This window comes from Haemorhous mexicanus, chromosome 4, assembly GCF_027477595.1.
Source record: "Haemorhous mexicanus isolate bHaeMex1 chromosome 4, bHaeMex1.pri, whole genome shotgun sequence".
Classification (NCBI taxonomy): Eukaryota; Metazoa; Chordata; class Aves; order Passeriformes; family Fringillidae; genus Haemorhous; species Haemorhous mexicanus.
Window position 1 is genome coordinate 65,180,227 of NC_082344.1, and position 18,827 is coordinate 65,199,053.

Genomic DNA, 18,827 nt, shown 5'->3' on the forward strand with positions numbered 1-18,827 from the left:
TCAGAGTAAATTGCAGAGTCAAGTAATGGAAGGAGATTAACTGCCAATCTGCTTAACAGGGATCTTTCCTTTTTTTACAGTCCATTGACTCAGGGCTTATTTTGTAAGGTGTCAGCTGCTTTCAGCTCCCCTTCATTGCTGGAACCTGCAATGCTTTACCTGGTGTCCAGTCAATTTTCACTGTATTTAAGAGAGCCTGTCTATCCCTTAACATTAATGGAAGTTGCATCTGTCTAAGGAGCCATAAAAAAAACACCACAAGGATCTAAAAGGGAAAGCATGCACCAAGCAGCCAACGACAACAGAAGAATGCTTTCCTGGGCAATGCAAAAGCCTCTCATGTACATGGAAACACTTTTGCTGTGTATACTGTTTAATTTTTCCCTTAAAAGTAAACACTGAAAATTGATGTGGTGTTTGTCTCCTTATTGACCTTGTGAATTTCCTTTGACTTGTAGCCTTTGGCAGATGGCTCATCCAATCCATCTTTGCATGAGAATCCAAAACAAGCAGTTCTGCCTAATCAAGTGGAGACATCCATGTCAGGCAGCCTGGGATCCCTGAGCCAGGGAGACAAAGAGGACTGTAGCTCCTCCACAACAATACATTCCACAACAAGCGATGACAGGTTTCAGGCCCGAGCCTTTCTAAAAGTAGCCAGCTTCCCTGAAGTGCTGACATGTGAGAGGTAAGCAGTAAACCTGCCCTTGTTTGGTCATTTCCTGTGTTTTTAGGACAGTCAATAAAGGTGAAAGGCTGGGCATGAATGCACACAGTCACCACATGAGGACAGGGTTATCTGCTTATAACCCTAAAAAAGTTGTTGGGAGATTAATACATAAAGTTGTTGGAAGTCATCCTGTTCTTGGTGAAATTTTGGGAATCAGAGCTGGCCAAAAGCTGTCTCATAAAAGGTGTGTAACTGTTAGGATAAGGAGATGTTTTTGTTATGTCTTGTATGTTCAGTTCATGGATATATGTTAGGATATATGATATTACAGTGCTGGGGATGGAGCTCTCTGCGCTGTACAATGACATCTCACACTGCAGATGCCTTGAGAACCCTCAGTGTTCTGCTCTCTCTGTTTGAGTGGGAACTACTCATGTCTACTCTGGGAAAACAGTTCCTCTCTGACACTGCTGTGAGCAGGTAGACGTAATTGAAATGGATTGTCAGCTCTGATTTTCTTTCAGCTGCACCACAGCAAGGTACCTCTAGGTGAATATGTGTCTGCACTCTCATTAGCAAGAATAACAAAATTGTATTTGTGTCCCAGGTACTGGGAAAGGTACTAGCAAGAAGAATGTTTACAAAATACCCACTCTTACTCTGGCTGTTTCAGTTTAAAGCCATGTTTTCCCTGATTGTATCTACTCATGCCATTGTTCACCTTGTCTTTTTCTAGAGGAAACTGCAGTGCCAACTTTATTAAAAGCTTTCTGTTTTGCTTCCTTTCACATACAGAAAAAGGAGGCAATGCAGAAATAAAGTAACTTCACTTCTGTTTCGAGGCAGTGTTTTTAGGAGGATCTAGTGGTTAAATGAAACTTATATTGTGTTGTCTTCTTGTGTAACTGTCATTTAGATTGCTATTTATACATTTTTAATCTTTGTTTTAGCTTTGATGTTAAGCTCTGCCTTTGCAGTCTTACTTTACAAGATCTCATGCTTCTTGATACTGAACTCAGAAAAGAAAAAAATGTGGTAGGTACTTATATCTCATTTATAGCTCATTGTTTTGAACATCTTAGTTGAATGTTAGTTTAGGAAAAAACATAAACAGCTGGCTAGGTGAGATATAGTGCTGGTGAGATATCGTGCAGCAGAGTTGCATTTCCACATTATTGACTTTTTTTTTCCTCCTACTCTGCATATATATGAGCTTCCTAAGGAAGTGAAATATGATGAAGTATAGTGGTCTGTGAAATGCCAATATAGCAAATACAAAAAATTGGTTTTAAACATTACTCCAGAGATTAACATACAGCACTTGAGGCTCATAAGAAGAGGTAATAAATTATTTAACAGGAGAGTTTGTCTTAAGGACAAACTTGCTTGTTTGTGTATTGCGACTCCAAATACTTAAAGCTTTTGGAATAAAATGGAAAATTCAGTTCATCTGAATCAGTGCCATTGTGGCAAGTACAATAGTTCTGAATTTTTCCAATTGTATGATTAAGGTACCATTTAAACCATTGATAACTACCTGCATCAAGTCACAGCATCCAAAACTGACAAGAAAAAAAAAGAAAAGAAAAGCAAAGTACAATTAAGGCCATGGGATATTCAGTAATGATTGTTTGTGTTGCCTAGCCATGATGAACACCATTACTGTTGCTGAGGTTTAGCTCAGTAAATACAAATCTGGACATAAAGTCTACCACTTTTTCCTCCCCTCTTTTCTTGAGCTCTGTTTAAACAAAATTGGTAATTTCAGTTATAATTTACTAAATCCACTGAGAATATTTCCAAGGGTGGGTTTTTCTGAAGAAATTTCTACACAACGCAAAGGAGGAAACAGGAAGGTAAACATGGGAAGCAGTTGCTCATCTGATGGATTATCCACATCTAGTTAGATGAGAAAGGGAACTTGTGATTAGATTCCAGAAGGAAGTTTAGCTTGATTATAGAAGGTTGAACTTGATGTCAAAGTTAATAATCAATTTCTAAAGGAAGGTAAATAGCAACATAGTGATGTAATCACAGAAACACTGAGAAAATGAGCACTTAACATGTTTTGTGGCCCACTAGAAATACCCACAAAGGACTTTGACCTTTAGCTGAATATTTAAACAGCTTTATATTTTTGCCAGAAGGTAAAAAAGGGAAAAAATAAATCAGTCTGAGAATAATTTCTTTCTTTCCCACTCTGCTTTCTCTGATTTCAGTTTTTCTTGACATTAAGTCTAAGGAAATACATCCTTTTCTATCAGTCTTCTCCTGAACTTTTTTTTCTTTTTACTGTATATGGTATCTTGGTAGTGTGTTCAAAACTTGACAAACTCCTGTCCAGAACATTTGCAAGTGAGATCCAAAACATGACTGCTATATGGTTTTCTCTTCTATTGGGCTCTAATTATATTTCCAGATTTCCCACCTGACATGGGCTTCAATAACTGTTTCTATATGTAAATATGTATTCATTTATGTTTTTATATGTTTTACGCAGGGAAGTTCTGCATCATCTTGTTTTCAAGATTATAAGGAACAGGCAGGTGGCTGTTAAATTTCATGTATTTTATTTCCACACTGGAAAAAGCTGTAGCAGTTACTAGTGAAATGAATTAACCTTACATTGAAACTCTAACTGAGGAAGAGGGGAAAAGGTTAAGCAAAAGTTTTTCCAGTGTTAAAAAATTCAAAAATTTCTTTTTGAAGACACTAGTATTACAGTCTTAAAAAAAAAAAGGCACACAAATGGAAAAGAAATATTTTTCTTGCAAGAGAAGCTAGCTAGAACTTGAGATAGTTTCTTTTGGGTTGTATATAGAAATATTTAATGTATTTTGTGGCTTACTACACTTGAAGTCAGAGTAATGAGTCTTAAGTATCTTTTGAATAGTTAATATCTTCCAGTTTAGAGGTTCATTAAACTTTAGAAAAATGGGCTTTGTATTTTCAAGTGATCTGCATTTTCTCCAGTCAAGAATAGTTTAAAATGTGTCTGTCTGGTTACAAGGATATATGAGATTATGTGTAACACCATCTTCCAGTATCTCACTGGAGCCAAAACCAGAGAATTTTTCACAGTGCAAGTACTGGAGAGTCACTGGTGATAAATATGTTAATTTATCTGTTGTTTCTCTTATGATTCACTATAATCTCCCTGATTGATTTAAATCAGCTAAAGTTATCACAAAGATGTCCTTACAATGATGAACAGGTATTTAACCTGGGTGTTGTTTTCTTCCTTTTAAACAGATGTTTATTCAGGTTTTCAAGATATACCTCACAGACTTCCATTGTAAAAAGAAGATTACTGGTGGTTTATTGAAGAAGATTCTTTTGAATCAGGAAAATGTAAGTGGGTTTGTTGGTTAGTATTTAAGACCATTCAAAATAAGACTTAATTTCATTACCACAGCAGGCCATTTCACCTACTCCTTTTGAGCAGCCATGTCATTTGTAATCTATTTCTGAAGAAAATGCAAAGAAACTCCCTTGTTAGTTGATTTTCTACATTACCTTATATGCTTTTCCTCTTTGTTGCTATATGAAGTGATCTACATAATCTGTTAAAGATAAAATACTTTGTAGTTGAATCCATTTAAGCAAACAGAACATTTTGAACCTTATTCACTCAGATTTAATAATTTCTAATTATCAGGGGCTTTGTTTGATCCCAGGTATCTTGCTGATAATAAAATAGCAGGAAATAAAGTAGCAGTATGATGCTCAAGGCTTTCATGAGGGAAAAATATACTTATTTTCCTCATCATCCTTTTTTCTTTCATGTACTTATATCCTAGTCCATATGCCACTTCTGAACTGGAAGACATATATTGACAGTCAGTGTGTTTCAGGTGGAGTCACAGTACTATTGTTAAGGTTATTAGAAAGAACAAAAAGCTTTGCAAAACTATAGAAAATAGGAGAGCTATTGGTTCCACTTTCCAGTTTAGAGTCACAGAAAAATCTGGATTGAGAAGCACATCTTGAGATTGTCTGGCCCAGCCTTCTGTAGGAAGCTTTGTTAAGGTTATCCAGTGCCCTGCCAATCCAAGTCTTGAATGTTTATACTGAGGGCAGCCTAATCCCAGCAGCAATTATGCTTTTCTTACTTGTAGATGGAATTTCACATCTGGACATTTGTCTATCAGCCCATGAGCTCTAGTTGTTGAATACTTTGTACAGTCTCACAATCTGTGAATTACTATAAGAATTTCCGTAGTTGTACCCTATGATTTATATCAGAAGGTATTTTGCCTTAAAGCACTTTTCTGCCTTGAATCCTCAGGTTTAGTATTAAAACTTATTGTATTTACTAGATGAAAAGTGAAATTAGATGTGCAAAATCCTTTTACTGGTGGTCTTCTGGTAATGACTTCAAGTTATAAACAGAGCTGATCTAGAATAGGCATGTTTCCTAACAGAACCTAATCCTCAGTGAAGTTTGATGGCATCAGTGTCCTCATGCTCTAAGATGCTGCAAGAAAAGGACTAAATCCAAATAATTAGATGCAATAATTGTCACAGAAGTCCAGTTGTTTAAGTGACAGTATGGGTTTTCTGTGTCCTATATGATGGAGAGAAAGATCTTGTAAACCTGACAGTCTTAGAGGTGAGATATCACACAAGGAACAAGGCTAGTTAGGACTACCATGTAAAAGAGATGTTACATGTTTTATTGCAGCCTTTTCCACTTTTAATTCTGCATCATAAAAATTCATGGGATATTGATGAAATTGTTAGTGAAGCTTGTCAAACTCTACTTACATTTTTTAAGGCATAAGGGTACCAAGTTATTGCATTGATATCCAAAAGTGGATTGTGTTAAAAGCCAGTGCTTGCTATGTAAGGCATGTTGCAGCGAAGGAAGAGTCACCCTTTTTGGTATCAGCTTACTAAGCAATGGCAGCAGACTGGTATTTGTCAGCAACATCAGTTTTCATAAAAAATCACCCTGGTTTCTAAAGGACTGAAAAACTGTGAAACCTCATGTAATCATGCAGCCTATAATTTGTCCCTTATGAGCATTACAGGTGTGCTCATCCGTGTATGTTCATCCAGCCCTCTGCAGGAATCACTGTCTGATTATCACCTGGATACTTACCTGAGCTTTTAAACACAGCATGTACACTCATAGCTGCCATTTTAGATGGGGCACATGCATTAAAATAAAAATATTTGCAGATAGATCCAGGGGTTATTAGTGTAAAAGCTCTTGAAGCAGTGTTTACTAATGCATTCAGCAGAGATGGACTACAGTCTTGACTACTCACATCCTAGTGGAAATGGATGTATTTGTATTAAGTTTACTTCAGAGCTGCCATATATCTGGAGATTGCCTTGTTTGCTACAGAAGGTACATTACCAAGAGACAGAACTTTCTGAACACTTCTGTTCAGCTTCCTTAGCCATGAGCCAGAACTGACATACAGATTCACTCCCAAATTCAGAAGTTATATCTGTTTTTCTGTTTAAGAAATCACTTGATTTTTTTCCCCCCAGGATTTTGAAGAATTACAGAAACAACTTGATTCTAGACTCCAGAGTACTGAAATGTCAGGAGCACGTAATTCAGAGTTCCAGACTCTAGAAGACCTGGAAAGGAGGGAAAGAGAATATTCCGAGCACATAGTAGATAATGTAACTTTCTAATTTTTTCTAAAATTTTATTTTAATGCTGTTCTCTTGGTGGGGAGTTCTTTAGAGCAATGGTTTTGTTGAGTAGTCCACAGTTAGTATTTTATATGTGTCCTGAAAATATTTTTACTTTGCCCCAGCAAAATATTTTCAGCTCCCTTTCTGTGTCGATATGTTTTTATAAATAAAACATTTTTTATGCTTTTTGTAAAACACTACTGTTCTATCACCTGAGAAATGTCTGGTGCTTGTCTGAGGATAAGATTTATTTCAAGCCTATATATAGCCTGACTTGTAGGAATGTTATCCTAGCACCTTGCTTTTGTCAATGCCTGTAACTGAGTAAGGGAGTAATAAGAGCCTACAATTTTTTTCCAGCAGAAAGAAGTACCAAGACTATAGTTGCTGGACAATGTTTTAGTATGTTTTGTGCATTTACTTCAGCAAAGCCTTTTTTTTTAGCAGCTTTCTGCGTGAGAATATATTTACATTTTTTGATATGAAAATACCATTTTATAGCACGCATTTTTTTTTTTCTCTAAAGTAGGTTCACTGTGTCAGTCTAGATTCAGGCTAGAAAACTGGAGGTTAAGAACATTCTATGTCCTGTTCTCCAGTAAACTGAGTAATATTCTTCCTGGCCCTGTTTTTGAAGTTTGAGCAAATTGACTGGTGATGAAAATGAGAGAGTGACAGCTCTGTGAGCTGCCTGTGCTGATTGACTGTGGCACTTCAGCCCTGGACCAAACAGCCCATGACCTCAGCCTTGGGCCTTTTTCATACAGGAGTTAACATTTTTTAATGTCTGGTGCTTAAGTGCTTCACTGGGAATTTTCTCTGCTTTCTCTGAGCCCTTCACTTTATAGTGGAAGTCCTGGAAACATTGGAACATCTGTGTTAAGTTTCTTTTGTACTTTAACTTTGCTCAGTGGAAAAATGATTGTTTAGAGTTTTCCAGAGTTAGTCATGTAAAAATAATTGCTGGCAACCTTGCTGAGGAACATGAGGCATTTATTCACCAGCAGCAATCATCCTTCAGTGGGTCTGTCACTCTTGTGCCTGCAGATGCTTTTCGTTGTACTGAAAATAATTTCCCTCTATGCAGATTTTTTTAGCTCAGTACCTTGAACTAATCCAGTCTTCCTTTGAGAATATAAAGAGGTTTTTGCCATACTCACAGATGCCATAATCACTTTTTTTTTCCAAAATTCATGGGTACTTAATAGAAATCGTGGTGATGGATGCATTTTTTACCTTCATGTGTACGAGTAATCCCCCAGAGCACAGAATATTGACAGTGTACACAGTCATGTTTATGGAATCAGAACCTAAAACAAGGGATTGTCCATATAATAATCTTTTAGAATTGGCACATACACTATGCTGACATAAAGTATTTAATTCAGCAAAGTGCTTATGTAGTATCTAGCTGTGAAAGGCTTTGATGGTGTAAAACAGTAATAATTTTCAGTTTTTCTTTTTTTTATAAAAATTTTGTTTGACTAGAATACCTGCTCCTACAGCTAAATAAACTTCCCAGAATAAAAGGGATGCCGTTTATCTTCTAGGATTTTACCATCAATAGTAAGAACATTATAGGCTCTTATAGATGCAATATGTAGAGAATTAACAAATTCTTAGGTAGTTAAAAAGTATTACGACAGTTACTTTAAAAGGTCAGGTTTGACCTGCTGGTTAGGAGCCACCACCAATATATATTATATATATAAAATATATAATAGTCTCTTTATCTTTGTAAATTGTTCAATATAACTAATGCTGAGAGCTGTCTGTGACTTGTATTTCAGTAGACTCATATATATGCCTCTCTCTATAATGAAATACCAGATGATTAATGAGGGAACATGGTTTGTTTTTTGATTCATATTCCACAGATGGAAGCCTTCTGGAAGCAGACTGACAAAGCCCAGCAGGATTTTTTGGACCAATCAAAATGCTCAAGTGCCAAAGCCACAAAGATAATGATGGATCTGACTGAGAAGATGATTGCAGTAGAAAGCTTGTTAAGTGAATCTCAAGACTTGCAGGCAATGGTAAAGTAAAAAAGAAATAAAAGTTGAGACGGATTTAGTCAATCTGAACAGAAAGAATTATGTCAGTGCAGAGTCTGTCAGTCCTGCCTCAGGAGTGATGTAGACTACTTAATCCAGTTGTCTCTTTGAGCTTTATTGCTGAGAGCTCAACTTCCATTGCACTTTAGGAAGATTCATAGGAGGGTGAACTCTCTGCACTTGAGTTCTAATTTTCAGAATATCATTTAGGTAGTCACATAAGGAAAAAGTATTATTAATGCAGATGGTGAATCAGGAGCGAGAGCACAAGATCCAATGGATGGAGAATTGTTACTGTGGGCATTACAAAATTTCATTTTCTTTCAAAATATTTATTTCACTTTGACTGACAAATTCTAATTTAAATTTGAGGGTGATTCTGTGTGTTCAGGGACTTTAATTTGAATTGAAAATTCTTATCAGCTCTTAGGAATATGGTCTGAAGAGGGAAAACTGTGTTCATAAATGCACCGGCGCTGTGCTTTATGCTGTGTTAAATCTAACAGATCCTTCCTTGTTTTTTGCACAGGATATGCTGAAAGAGTTATATGTAATTTATAGATTAACAGCCAATTGGAATCACTGCATTTATTAGTAATTTGGTGTATAAACAAATACAGTAATTATTAGCATGTTAGTTTTGCATTGTAGCAGCTCAGTAGACTGAGCTGGCCAGGTATGAAAAAAGCCTTTGCTGCTGATCACACTTGACCCAAACTGGGCTGCTGCACAGTAAGTTCCTCAGATGGGAAGACTGCAGATAAGATAATCTGGATACAGATACAGGAGATATTCCTGCCTGAAGTTGCTACTGTGATGATGCTGAAATCTCATAGCAGAGGTCATTGTAGGTACATCTCTATTAATTACAGTAGGTCAGAGAATCATAGAATCATTTGGTTTGGAAAAGAGCCTTGAGATCGAGTCCAGCTGTTAACTTAGTACAGCATTGTCAAACTCTTTCTAACCTTGCAGCATTGCTTAAAGCAGCTGCACTTTTACCTTTCCCTACTGTGATCATGGGCTACTTCTTAATTAGTGCAATATAAGCTGCTAGGCTGTAGGCAATTATACTAATTTTTAGTATATGTATTGAACTCTGTCTGACTGTGTATTTGAAGGAATCACAGCATGATCAGAATCAGGTATGTGTCCTCATTTCAAAATGAGAGCCTTTACTGGTGTGCCATATAGTATCTTGAAAAGAGGTCCAGGACTTCCATGTTGTCTTCTGTCCATCTATCCTCCTTGAGTATTTAACTTTTTTCTGCAAGGCTTTTGTAGTATTTTCCAGACTTAATGTCTTCTTGACAGTTACAAATAATGAAAAACACCAATAATTTTAGATTAGCTCTTGCAACTGCACATTCAATAAACCTACTGCTAGCCTGCACTGATCAAGACTTTCAGAAGTATTTAAGTACATGAAGATGGTCATTCACATAGTTTTGAGAAGCCTCAGTGGTTTTCTTCATGGTTTGGGAATCAATAGTTCAGTGAAAGGAAAGCACAACCAAAGATACATGCTTAGTTTCTAAACAGGACTTTATGTTTGGTTTAGAACATTCAGGAAAGATTATTCAACTGGGAGCTTATGGTGAAAATGATCGATTCACTGAAGTCCTCTATTCCAGAAGAGTGTAAGGGCAGATTAAATAGTGTGTCAAATATTCTGGACCACTTAACTGTAAAGAATGATCTTTCAGTCCGACAAAAGGAAGAGCTTCTAACAGACCTGCACAAGGCCTTCTGGGAACAGCTGGCACATTACAGTAATGGTGAGTACTTTGACTGGAGCTCGTGACTTACACGAATTCTCATTGTTTTAAAGGGTAAAAAAAATTACAGCTTCAGCTCTATATACCTCTCTGTTTTAAAAAGATACTAATGAATTGACCAGGATCAGTTTTATTCTGGAGGGTGTATGTTTGGAATGGGAACTTTGACTTTAGGCCTTTTATGTCTTTTTCCAGGTATTATTAGGTACTTATTCTGTAATTCACATAATCTAATTCCATTAATTTGAATTGTACTTGCTACAAGTATTTGTGATATTTCTCCATTTACTGTTCACATACTTGGCATCACTGGTCATACTGGCTGACATAAGACACTGTCTTAGGACTTCTTGGTAGCATATAAGGCCAGAAGCAGTTGTGCTATATACAAAACAATTGTGCTATCACTCTTCTGAAAAGATAATGTTAAAGCTTAAGATCTTCCTATAAATCTCTCTTTTCTTATGTCAGACTAAAATACTTCCAAAATGAAGTATTTCCTCTTCCTTTTACACCTCTTCATATTGCCTATCTGAAAAGTACACAGTCATAATAAAGTCTAAGCTGACTGACCCACTGATTTAAGGTTCTTCCTGTGCCATTTTGTATGTTACCTAATGCCCAGTGTTGAGAAATACAGCCCCATCTTCTCTGTTAGGTGCTGTTTCAGGGCTCAGTGCCTCCCATCAGTGCTCACAGCAAATGATGGTAAACATTTAGCCAGAAGGGAAATAATGTAAACCACTTCAACACAATTTCCAGAACCATTTCTGCTATTTTTGGACATATTTAAAGAAAATTGTTGCAGCAAAATGGCATTAGGTTTAGAGTTCAGTGAACTGAATTGTCAGAATGAATACAGTCTTGTTGCAGTATGTTCTTGCTGCAGTGCTGCTCACTCACTTCGGGCCCAGTCGTGATAATTTGTGCCTTATCTCACAGTCATAAATTCACAGAATTACAAAATGGTTTAAGGTTGAAAGAACTTCTGGAGGTTGTGTGGTCCACCCTGTCTGCTTAAGCAGGTTGAGCTACTGCTGGTTGCCCAGGATCATATTCAGACAGCTTCTCTCTCCAAGAATGAAGACTCCACCTGGGCCACCTGTCCTACTGCTCAGTCATTCTCATGGTGAAAGGAATCTCCTGGGTTTCAGTTGCTGGCAGCTGCCTCTGGTCCTTTTGTTGGGCACAACAGAAGAGTATGGCTCTGTCTTCTTTGTACCCACTCTCCATATAGAAACACTCAGGTGTTTATATACTTATGCTTATATCCCCCCTGAGCCTTCTCTTCTCCAGGCTGAACAGCCCCAGCTCTCTCAGCTTTGTCTCATAGGAGGCATGCTCCAGTCCACTCATCTTTGTGGCCCTTTCCTGAATTCTCCTCAGTATCTCCATGTCTCTCATGTACTTGGCTGTGGAGCACAGAACTGGACACAGCACTCCAGGTGTGGCCTAACCAGAGCTGAATGGAGAGAAAGGATCCCTTCCCTTTATCTGCTGGCTTATGTTCAACCTGGTGTCCACCAGAACCCCCAGGTCCTTTCCTGCCAAGCTGCTTTCCAGCTGGGCAGTCCCCAGGTGCATGCTTGTGCCTGGGGTTGTTCCTCCCCAGGTGTAGCACCTTGCACTTCCCATTGTTAAACTTCAGGAGATTTGCATCAGCCCATTTCTCCAGCTTGTCAAGTGCCCTATGGATGGAAGTAAAAGCATATGTGGTTTATCAGCCACTCCTTCCATTTTTTGTGACCTCTGCAGACTTGCTGAATTTGCACTCTGCTCCCTCATCCAGGTTATTAATGAAGCTACTGAGTAGAATTGCACTCAGTATTGAGTGCTGGGGTACACCAGTAGGTGCTGGCTTGCAGGTGGACTTTGAGCAGGTTTTCAATTCATCTCACTGCTCATCCATCCTCTTCTCTGTGAGGATCTGTCAGGAGACTGCATTGAAAACCTGCCTGAAGTCAGGGTAGCCAGTATCCACCACTCTCCTGTCATCTACTGAGCCAATTATTTCGTCACAGAAAGTGCTGCAGACTTGATTCTCTTTCAGAACATCTAACAGTGTGAACAGTTTGCTGATATTCACAAATGCATGTATATTGTGATATATTTTCTTTCATGGATGTTTGTTTCTAAAACTGTCTATGCCTATGTTCACAGTTTTCACATAGGTTCAGCCACTAACATTCTTTAGCATAAATGGTTGTCTCTGGGTGGTTTTTCCTTCTTTTTGTCAATTTTCACTTGTTCCTAAGCAAAAAATACCTCTGTCAAGGCCTTTATTTTATGCAAAGCAGGCTTTTATAATTATATATAGCTATATATTACAGTTGGTACCTCCTGTGCAGAACATTATCAACCTCCTGGTTTTAGATAGAAATGAAATGTGTTTTAAAAAAAATTATCTGGAGTGCAGCATTTATTCCAATAGAGCCTTACGTTGACCTTTCTTAGGAGCTTCTGAATACAAAAGTTAAGCTGTACCTATAATTCACAAACAGAGCACAAAGCCAGCAAGACTGTGCTCCTAGGGTACAAAATAAGGAAGTATTTAAGAATCAATAGTGTTTAAAAGTAAAATACTGCTACATTTATTTAAGTGATATTTTCATTACAGGCTTTCCTGTACTTTTGGTGCACCTTCAAGTGTTCTGTCAGTGCATCATCAGCCTGTGGATAAACACAATAAATTAGCATGGAGAATAAATAACATTCTTGGTGCTGCAGTACTGTACTCCTTTTGTTTCTCTACAAAATAATTTCTTGTAGTTAAAGCAGCTTGGTCTAGTGGCAGAACAGCAGCCATAGGTAACTGTTCTTTTGCATCTCCCTTTAGCTGCTTGTGTCAGGAGTGAAGTACTGCTCTAGGGCAGGGTAACTGGGGGAAATTAGTAAAATTTTTCTTAGGTGGATGGGCAAGGAGACATGAAGTGGCAGAACATTTAAAGCAGTGATTGCACTAAGCAGCCCAGGATGCAAATAGACTTGTTAATTTAGATATCACTTGGAGCTGCAGGGGGAATGAAGTGGGGAGGAATTTAGTCCCAAACAGTTACATAGCTACATTAGTAGTGGGAAATTGGAGGGACCTTGACAACTTTTAGTGCAGCTTCTTGGATGAGTCACTTTAGAAGTCTGGTATATATGGGCTGCATGCCAGTTCAAACTAATCTGAACTAGCACTGCTTTAGACCTTTTCTCCCCACCATATGTTAGTGCCCCTGTCCTTGCAGCAGCATTTGCATATCTTCAATCAGGTAATGAGACACTTACTGACCTTCCTGAAGCAGGAGGGGGAGGTTTGGGGTGCTGCAAGAGGCAATCTGTTTCTTGGACTAACACGCTGCCTTTGCATAAATAGCAGCACCCGTGAGAGGGAGGGTGCAGGATGGTAGCAGTCCAAAAACCTGATAGATTTAAGTGCCATGTAACAATTTAGAAGTTCACATCTAAAAAGGCCATCAGTGTAAGAAGCAAATTTCAAATCCTGCATGGTGATTACTTGCCTATTTCACTCACTAACAGATCTCCGTGAGCTTATGTTGTGTGACAGCAGCAGATGCTGCTTTCTCCCTGTGGAGTTGTGGTGCCTAATTGTTTGTGGTTTATGTTCCAGAGTGCTTGCAGCAAAGTAAAGACCTGATCTGGAAACGGCTGGAGTGCCGTGCAAAGAAGAAGGAAGAGTTCAAACGCAGACAGGAAGCTGAACAAGAGAGTCTCCTAAGCAAAACTTTTCTTATTGAAGATGTTCATAATTTTCTCAAGGTGAACAAGTAAAAGCTTATTTTCTCTGGTCTATTAGTTTTTAAAGCCAAATGTATTGCAGATTTCTCCCAGTTCCGTAAAATTGGGAATTTTGGGTCCTTGTGAGAATGATGTGTGGTAGCACAGGGGGACATGGTCAGAGCCCCTGTTGCCATGGCTTTTTCTGCAGTGTTGGTGTTGGTGCATTGGAAGAGAATGCCAATGGGGTTAATGCAAAATGGCATGTTTGGTAGAAAACATCTTTTACTTAGGTACTGTGTGTTTGCTTTAAGACAGGAAATACCTGGAGGAAAGTACCCAGCCTGCATTACAGAAGAAAACAGTCTGCACTGATCTAATTGCTTTTCTATGAGTGGGGTTACTGAGGCTCAAAAGATTTACCAAATTTCAGAGAAGTAGAGGAAAAACTAATTATGATCTCTGGCAGGATGCCTTAGAGAAGGTTTGCAATTGATAATTTAATATGGTATACAATGGCCAGTGTAATGTTTTCATGTTCATATTTTCTATAGAGACTTGTTATTATTGTTCCAAATGAATATACAAAATCAGAGTTCTTAGCTGTAAATGCTGAGAGCTGCAAAATTTGGGTAACTGCTGAGAACTGCAAACTCAAGTTATTAAGAATTAAAAAAAAAAATCAATACTCAATTTTCATGAAAATAAATAATTTAAGGTGAAAGTGGTTACATCCAGCAGCATTAAATTTTTTATGAAATCTAATAACTTGGATAAAATTATTGTATGAGAAGACCCAGATTCCAATTGCAGCAATCTATCAGAATTTATTGGTCTTAACACTGCAATTTTGCACCGTGGGGCCATATTCTTTAATTATATTGTATGAATTGGATAAAGCAGTTACTATTTCTGTATGCACACCTGCCTGGCAGCACCTCACTCCAAAACAAGTAGAGCACTTTTTACACCTGTGGCTTTTCATAAAGCCAAACTTGAGACAAATAATTCTGTCACACATTTTTATCGCCAGTGTGCACTTGTGAATGTATTTTCCTTTTAGACATCATTGGACACTCTTGGACACATCCCAGCTTCATTGAACACAGCTTAAAAATTTTGCTGTAAGACCCCTTCCCTACAAAGGTAGAGCCACACCACTTTGTGCAAGAGGTGTTCTGTTCTGTACACCTGAGCAGCAGATCATTAGTCTAGAGCTTAACTAAGCCTCCTCAACAGCTTTCTGACAGGCTGAGCAGGGAGGGGCAATTTTCACTTCATGCTGCAGGACAGAACACAGCTGAGTCTTAGGATTATGAAATGCCTGTGTACAAATTATGAAAGTCAGAAATGTAAGCCTTTCTGCTGCACAGTGGGAGAGTCTTTTGTCCCAGAACAGATGGGGTCTTAAATGAAGAAACTCTTCAAAGAATAAAAAAGATTTGTACCTGCAGCTCCTATGGTTTGACTTAAATAGTTAAAAATAACTTAAATAGTCCAGTAATTATTTTGTGAGAACAAATCACTTGGCTCTGAGGAGCTATTACAAGTTTGTTTCATAATTTCACAGCCAGCCCAACAGTAAAGGAATTGATTGCAAAGCCTCACCATGAGCCCAGAGCTGTACCTGTCAAAACCACTTCTTTTCTCTGCCTTTCCCCCTTCACCTCATTAAGGGCTCACACCACCATAGTAGCAGCTTGGCCAGTAACTGACCTCTGCTGAATTTTAAGTGGTTGCCAATTATGATGGTGGATCTTGCAATAAACTTCATTCATATCAGATTGCTCTGAACACAAGTAGGGTGGTAACAATTGAGTTGCTGCAGATCTGATTTTTTTTAAAAAACAGAATGAGATATGTAGTAAAGGTTAGAGTTCCTGTATTGTTCTTTCTCCTTCATCTATGTTTCTGTTGGAAAAGGAGGATTTTAATTTTGTCTTTTACTGCAGAGAATATAGGAACGATCAATGAAGAACACAAACCATAAAGTGTTAGTTACAGTAATCCAGTCTGGCTCTGCCTACCCACAGTGGAAATACAAGTTTAGCAGCTAATTTGTCAAACTCTGTCATAAAGTATGACTCCATGAAATGTGTGAACTTTCTAGTCTACCTCTACAAGAATGCTGAAGCGTTTATGGGCACTTTGGTCCTCTTTAGAAGAGCTCTATTGACATACCTAATGAAGAAAGCCATATTTGCAGTGGGAGTGATAGGGAGCACTTGGCAGATTAAATCAAAATATGGAATGTTTATGTATAATGCTACTCATTAGTCTATAGATTGAGGTAGTCTTTGTCTGTGAAATATAATTTTCCATGAGCCTGCCATCACATCCACAGTCACAGTCCTTACTTCAAATAAAAATTTCATCCCTTTTAAAACTGTGACCAAGACCAAGTCAGGACCACATCACAGATCAGCCTTTTAGGAGCCACCATGGGACATGGTGACCAACCCTAGTGCAAAAGCCCTGTACAGTGTGATACAGCTGCAACTCAGGTGTCTCATGATGATGTCAGATGGCTGTTCTGCATCTCGTAGTAGTGGCCATGATGTAGTGATATTCATACACTGGAAAGCAGGTTTCAAGTCACATAATTTCACATGTTTTGTAGTAGTATTTACATATTATTTAAGCCCATATTGCTGAGGCTAAGAAATTTTATACTCAAGACTGGATAAGCTCAAATTAAGGTGGTAAGGCAAATTCCATTTCCCTCTGAGTCATGGGTCTAGATAAACAATTACTGTTGTAGTGATACATGGGAAGAGCATCAAGGAAGAAAAGAGAAGGATCACAAGAAACTATTAAAATCCTTCCAGCTATTTAAATATACCTACTGTGTTTCTTTTTAGGCTTACCATGGGCTGTTGGAGAAACACTGGCAAGCACAGTGGAATCTGGAGGAGGAGGATGACTGTGAGAGCACAGAGGCTGTCGCTGATCTCTACAAGGTGCCACTTCTAGTGATAAATGTCATTTGCTAAATTAATTTTGAAGTTTGCCTAACCCCCTATGGTGTCTGGCCTTGGGGAGGATTGGGGAATTGCAGGAAGGATCACTTCCAGGAATTACAGCTCCAGAAAGCTAGGCTGACAAAGCAGAAGATGGAGGCAGGACAGTCTTCCATATTAGCTTGCCTTTTCCATTATCTTCCCAAAACACTATGTTTCCTAGCCTCATATTAGTCAGAAAATGCCTGCATGGCCTGGCAAAACATGCTGCCCAGGTGGTTGACAAAGTTGCAGTAACGTTGAGAGCATACAATGTCATTACTACAGGAGGGAGATTTCATTTATGTGGCATAATTATCTCTTCTGCACTGTCACTGGATGATACTATCCTAAGTGAACTTCACTTCTTCTCCAAAGACAATCTTTTCATTCATTTCTCAGAGATTTTTTTTTTTATTCTAGTTAGTTCCCTGAAATAGGTTCAGCTCTTTGGTGTAAGTAATATTTTTATACTTCTTTTTGTTACTGATTTGAAAATTCTCGGTGCTTCATGCTTTTGCATCATCTTAAATTATTTTCTGTCTATGCAGAAAAAATATGATAACATGATCTGTCTGGTGAAGCCCAAAACCATAGTCAGTAGTGACCTTTAATTAAGCTGGAACTAATCACTTTCAGCTCAACAGGATCCTTGTCATGATTAATTATGACCAGACCTGGATATTGTGGAAGCTTGTTGTCCCTATCACATACAGCTAATACACCCATACAATCTTAATTAGCAGTAGTCCACATGCACTTTTTCAAATTCATTTGATAAAAAAACAAAGCCAGTGAATCAGAGTAGATTAAATGTACCAAGCTGTGTAATATAAGAAAAATCAACATGTTTGCTGATATTACTGTGCTCAGTTCATCATTCATAGTTTCTAACTTCTCCATCCCCTTCCTCAATTCATATGAAGTCTAGAGACGAAACAATTTTTTTGTTTGTTTTCCCTTACACAGTTCCTCCTCATTTGTGAAATTATATTGCTTTCCTTTGTTGTGTACTCTATTTTAGTAACACTAAGGCAGGACTGAAAATCCTATCTCTTTCAGTACTAAGCTAAGTTTTCTTTCCCACTAAATTAAAATGGGCTTGGGTGAATTAAGTTTTTCTAGAACTGCCAGGTTGCCAGGAGAACTGCACAAACTTGAACTCTGCCAGTTCACCCAGCTCTAAGGCCATTATATTCCATATTACAGCTGCTCTCCTATGCCTAGACCCAAACACTGCCAGACATGAAAAACTCCATGTACTGTGATCCAACTGGCATCTGTTAAATGAGGGTCAACAAATCTTTATTTCCACTTTCTTTTTTTTCTGTAATAAAGCATTTTTCCTGTGATATTTAATATATATAATGAGCAACTACACTTGCTCCCCTTAACCCCAAATACAGATCCTATGAATTGTTTGAATATACCTTATAAGCTAGAAAGAAGAGATAATACAAATGAGCATAGCCCCACTGAAGGTAAAATGGCTGTGCTGACTTCTACAGCTGAGGACAGTGCAGTGGTTATGTTTTCCATAACCAGAGGCATAAAAGCAAAAGTAGACTTGCTGTTAAAGGAAGGAGGTGCATCTCACAAACACAATGCCTTTGCTTCTCTCTCTGCTCCCCCATACATCCAGAGCAGGAGTGCAGCCTGTGCAAGCACAAGTCTTTCCCTGGGCAGCAGGAGTTTGCCTCTTCACTTGCTCCAATTTTGTTATAGGAAGAAGCCTTGCTGCTATTGGGAAGGTAGGTAGGCTTTGCTGCTAAGGCAAGGTAGCAGTGGGAAGATGACAGAGATTTGGGATCCTCCCCAGTGCAGTGTTCCCACTGGGTTTGGACCATAGAACCAGCTAGTTTGGGCACTTGTGTAAACACTGCAAAGTCTGATGTTGCCTTTGCAGTGGACCTGCACTCCCTGAGGCTTAACTGACAGTCATTTGCCT

General features: G+C 38.3%; 1 protein-coding gene across 2 annotated transcripts in view; it reads left to right on the top strand.

The window, feature by feature from the left end:
* The window catches only part of EVC (EvC ciliary complex subunit 1), a 46,908-nt gene that overhangs the window by 5,089 nt on the left and 22,992 nt on the right, over nt 1-18,827 (top strand). For both annotated transcript variants that reach the window (XM_059845197.1, XM_059845198.1), the window contains exons 4-11: nt 459-688; nt 1,621-1,705; nt 3,923-4,021; nt 6,173-6,310; nt 8,203-8,361; nt 9,941-10,157; nt 13,774-13,922; nt 16,742-16,840. In XM_059845197.1, coding sequence (XP_059701180.1) covers nt 459-688; nt 1,621-1,705; nt 3,923-4,021; nt 6,173-6,310; nt 8,203-8,361; nt 9,941-10,157; nt 13,774-13,922; nt 16,742-16,840 — 1,176 coding nt within the window. The remainder of the gene's footprint in view (nt 1-458; nt 689-1,620; nt 1,706-3,922; nt 4,022-6,172; nt 6,311-8,202; nt 8,362-9,940; nt 10,158-13,773; nt 13,923-16,741; nt 16,841-18,827) is intronic.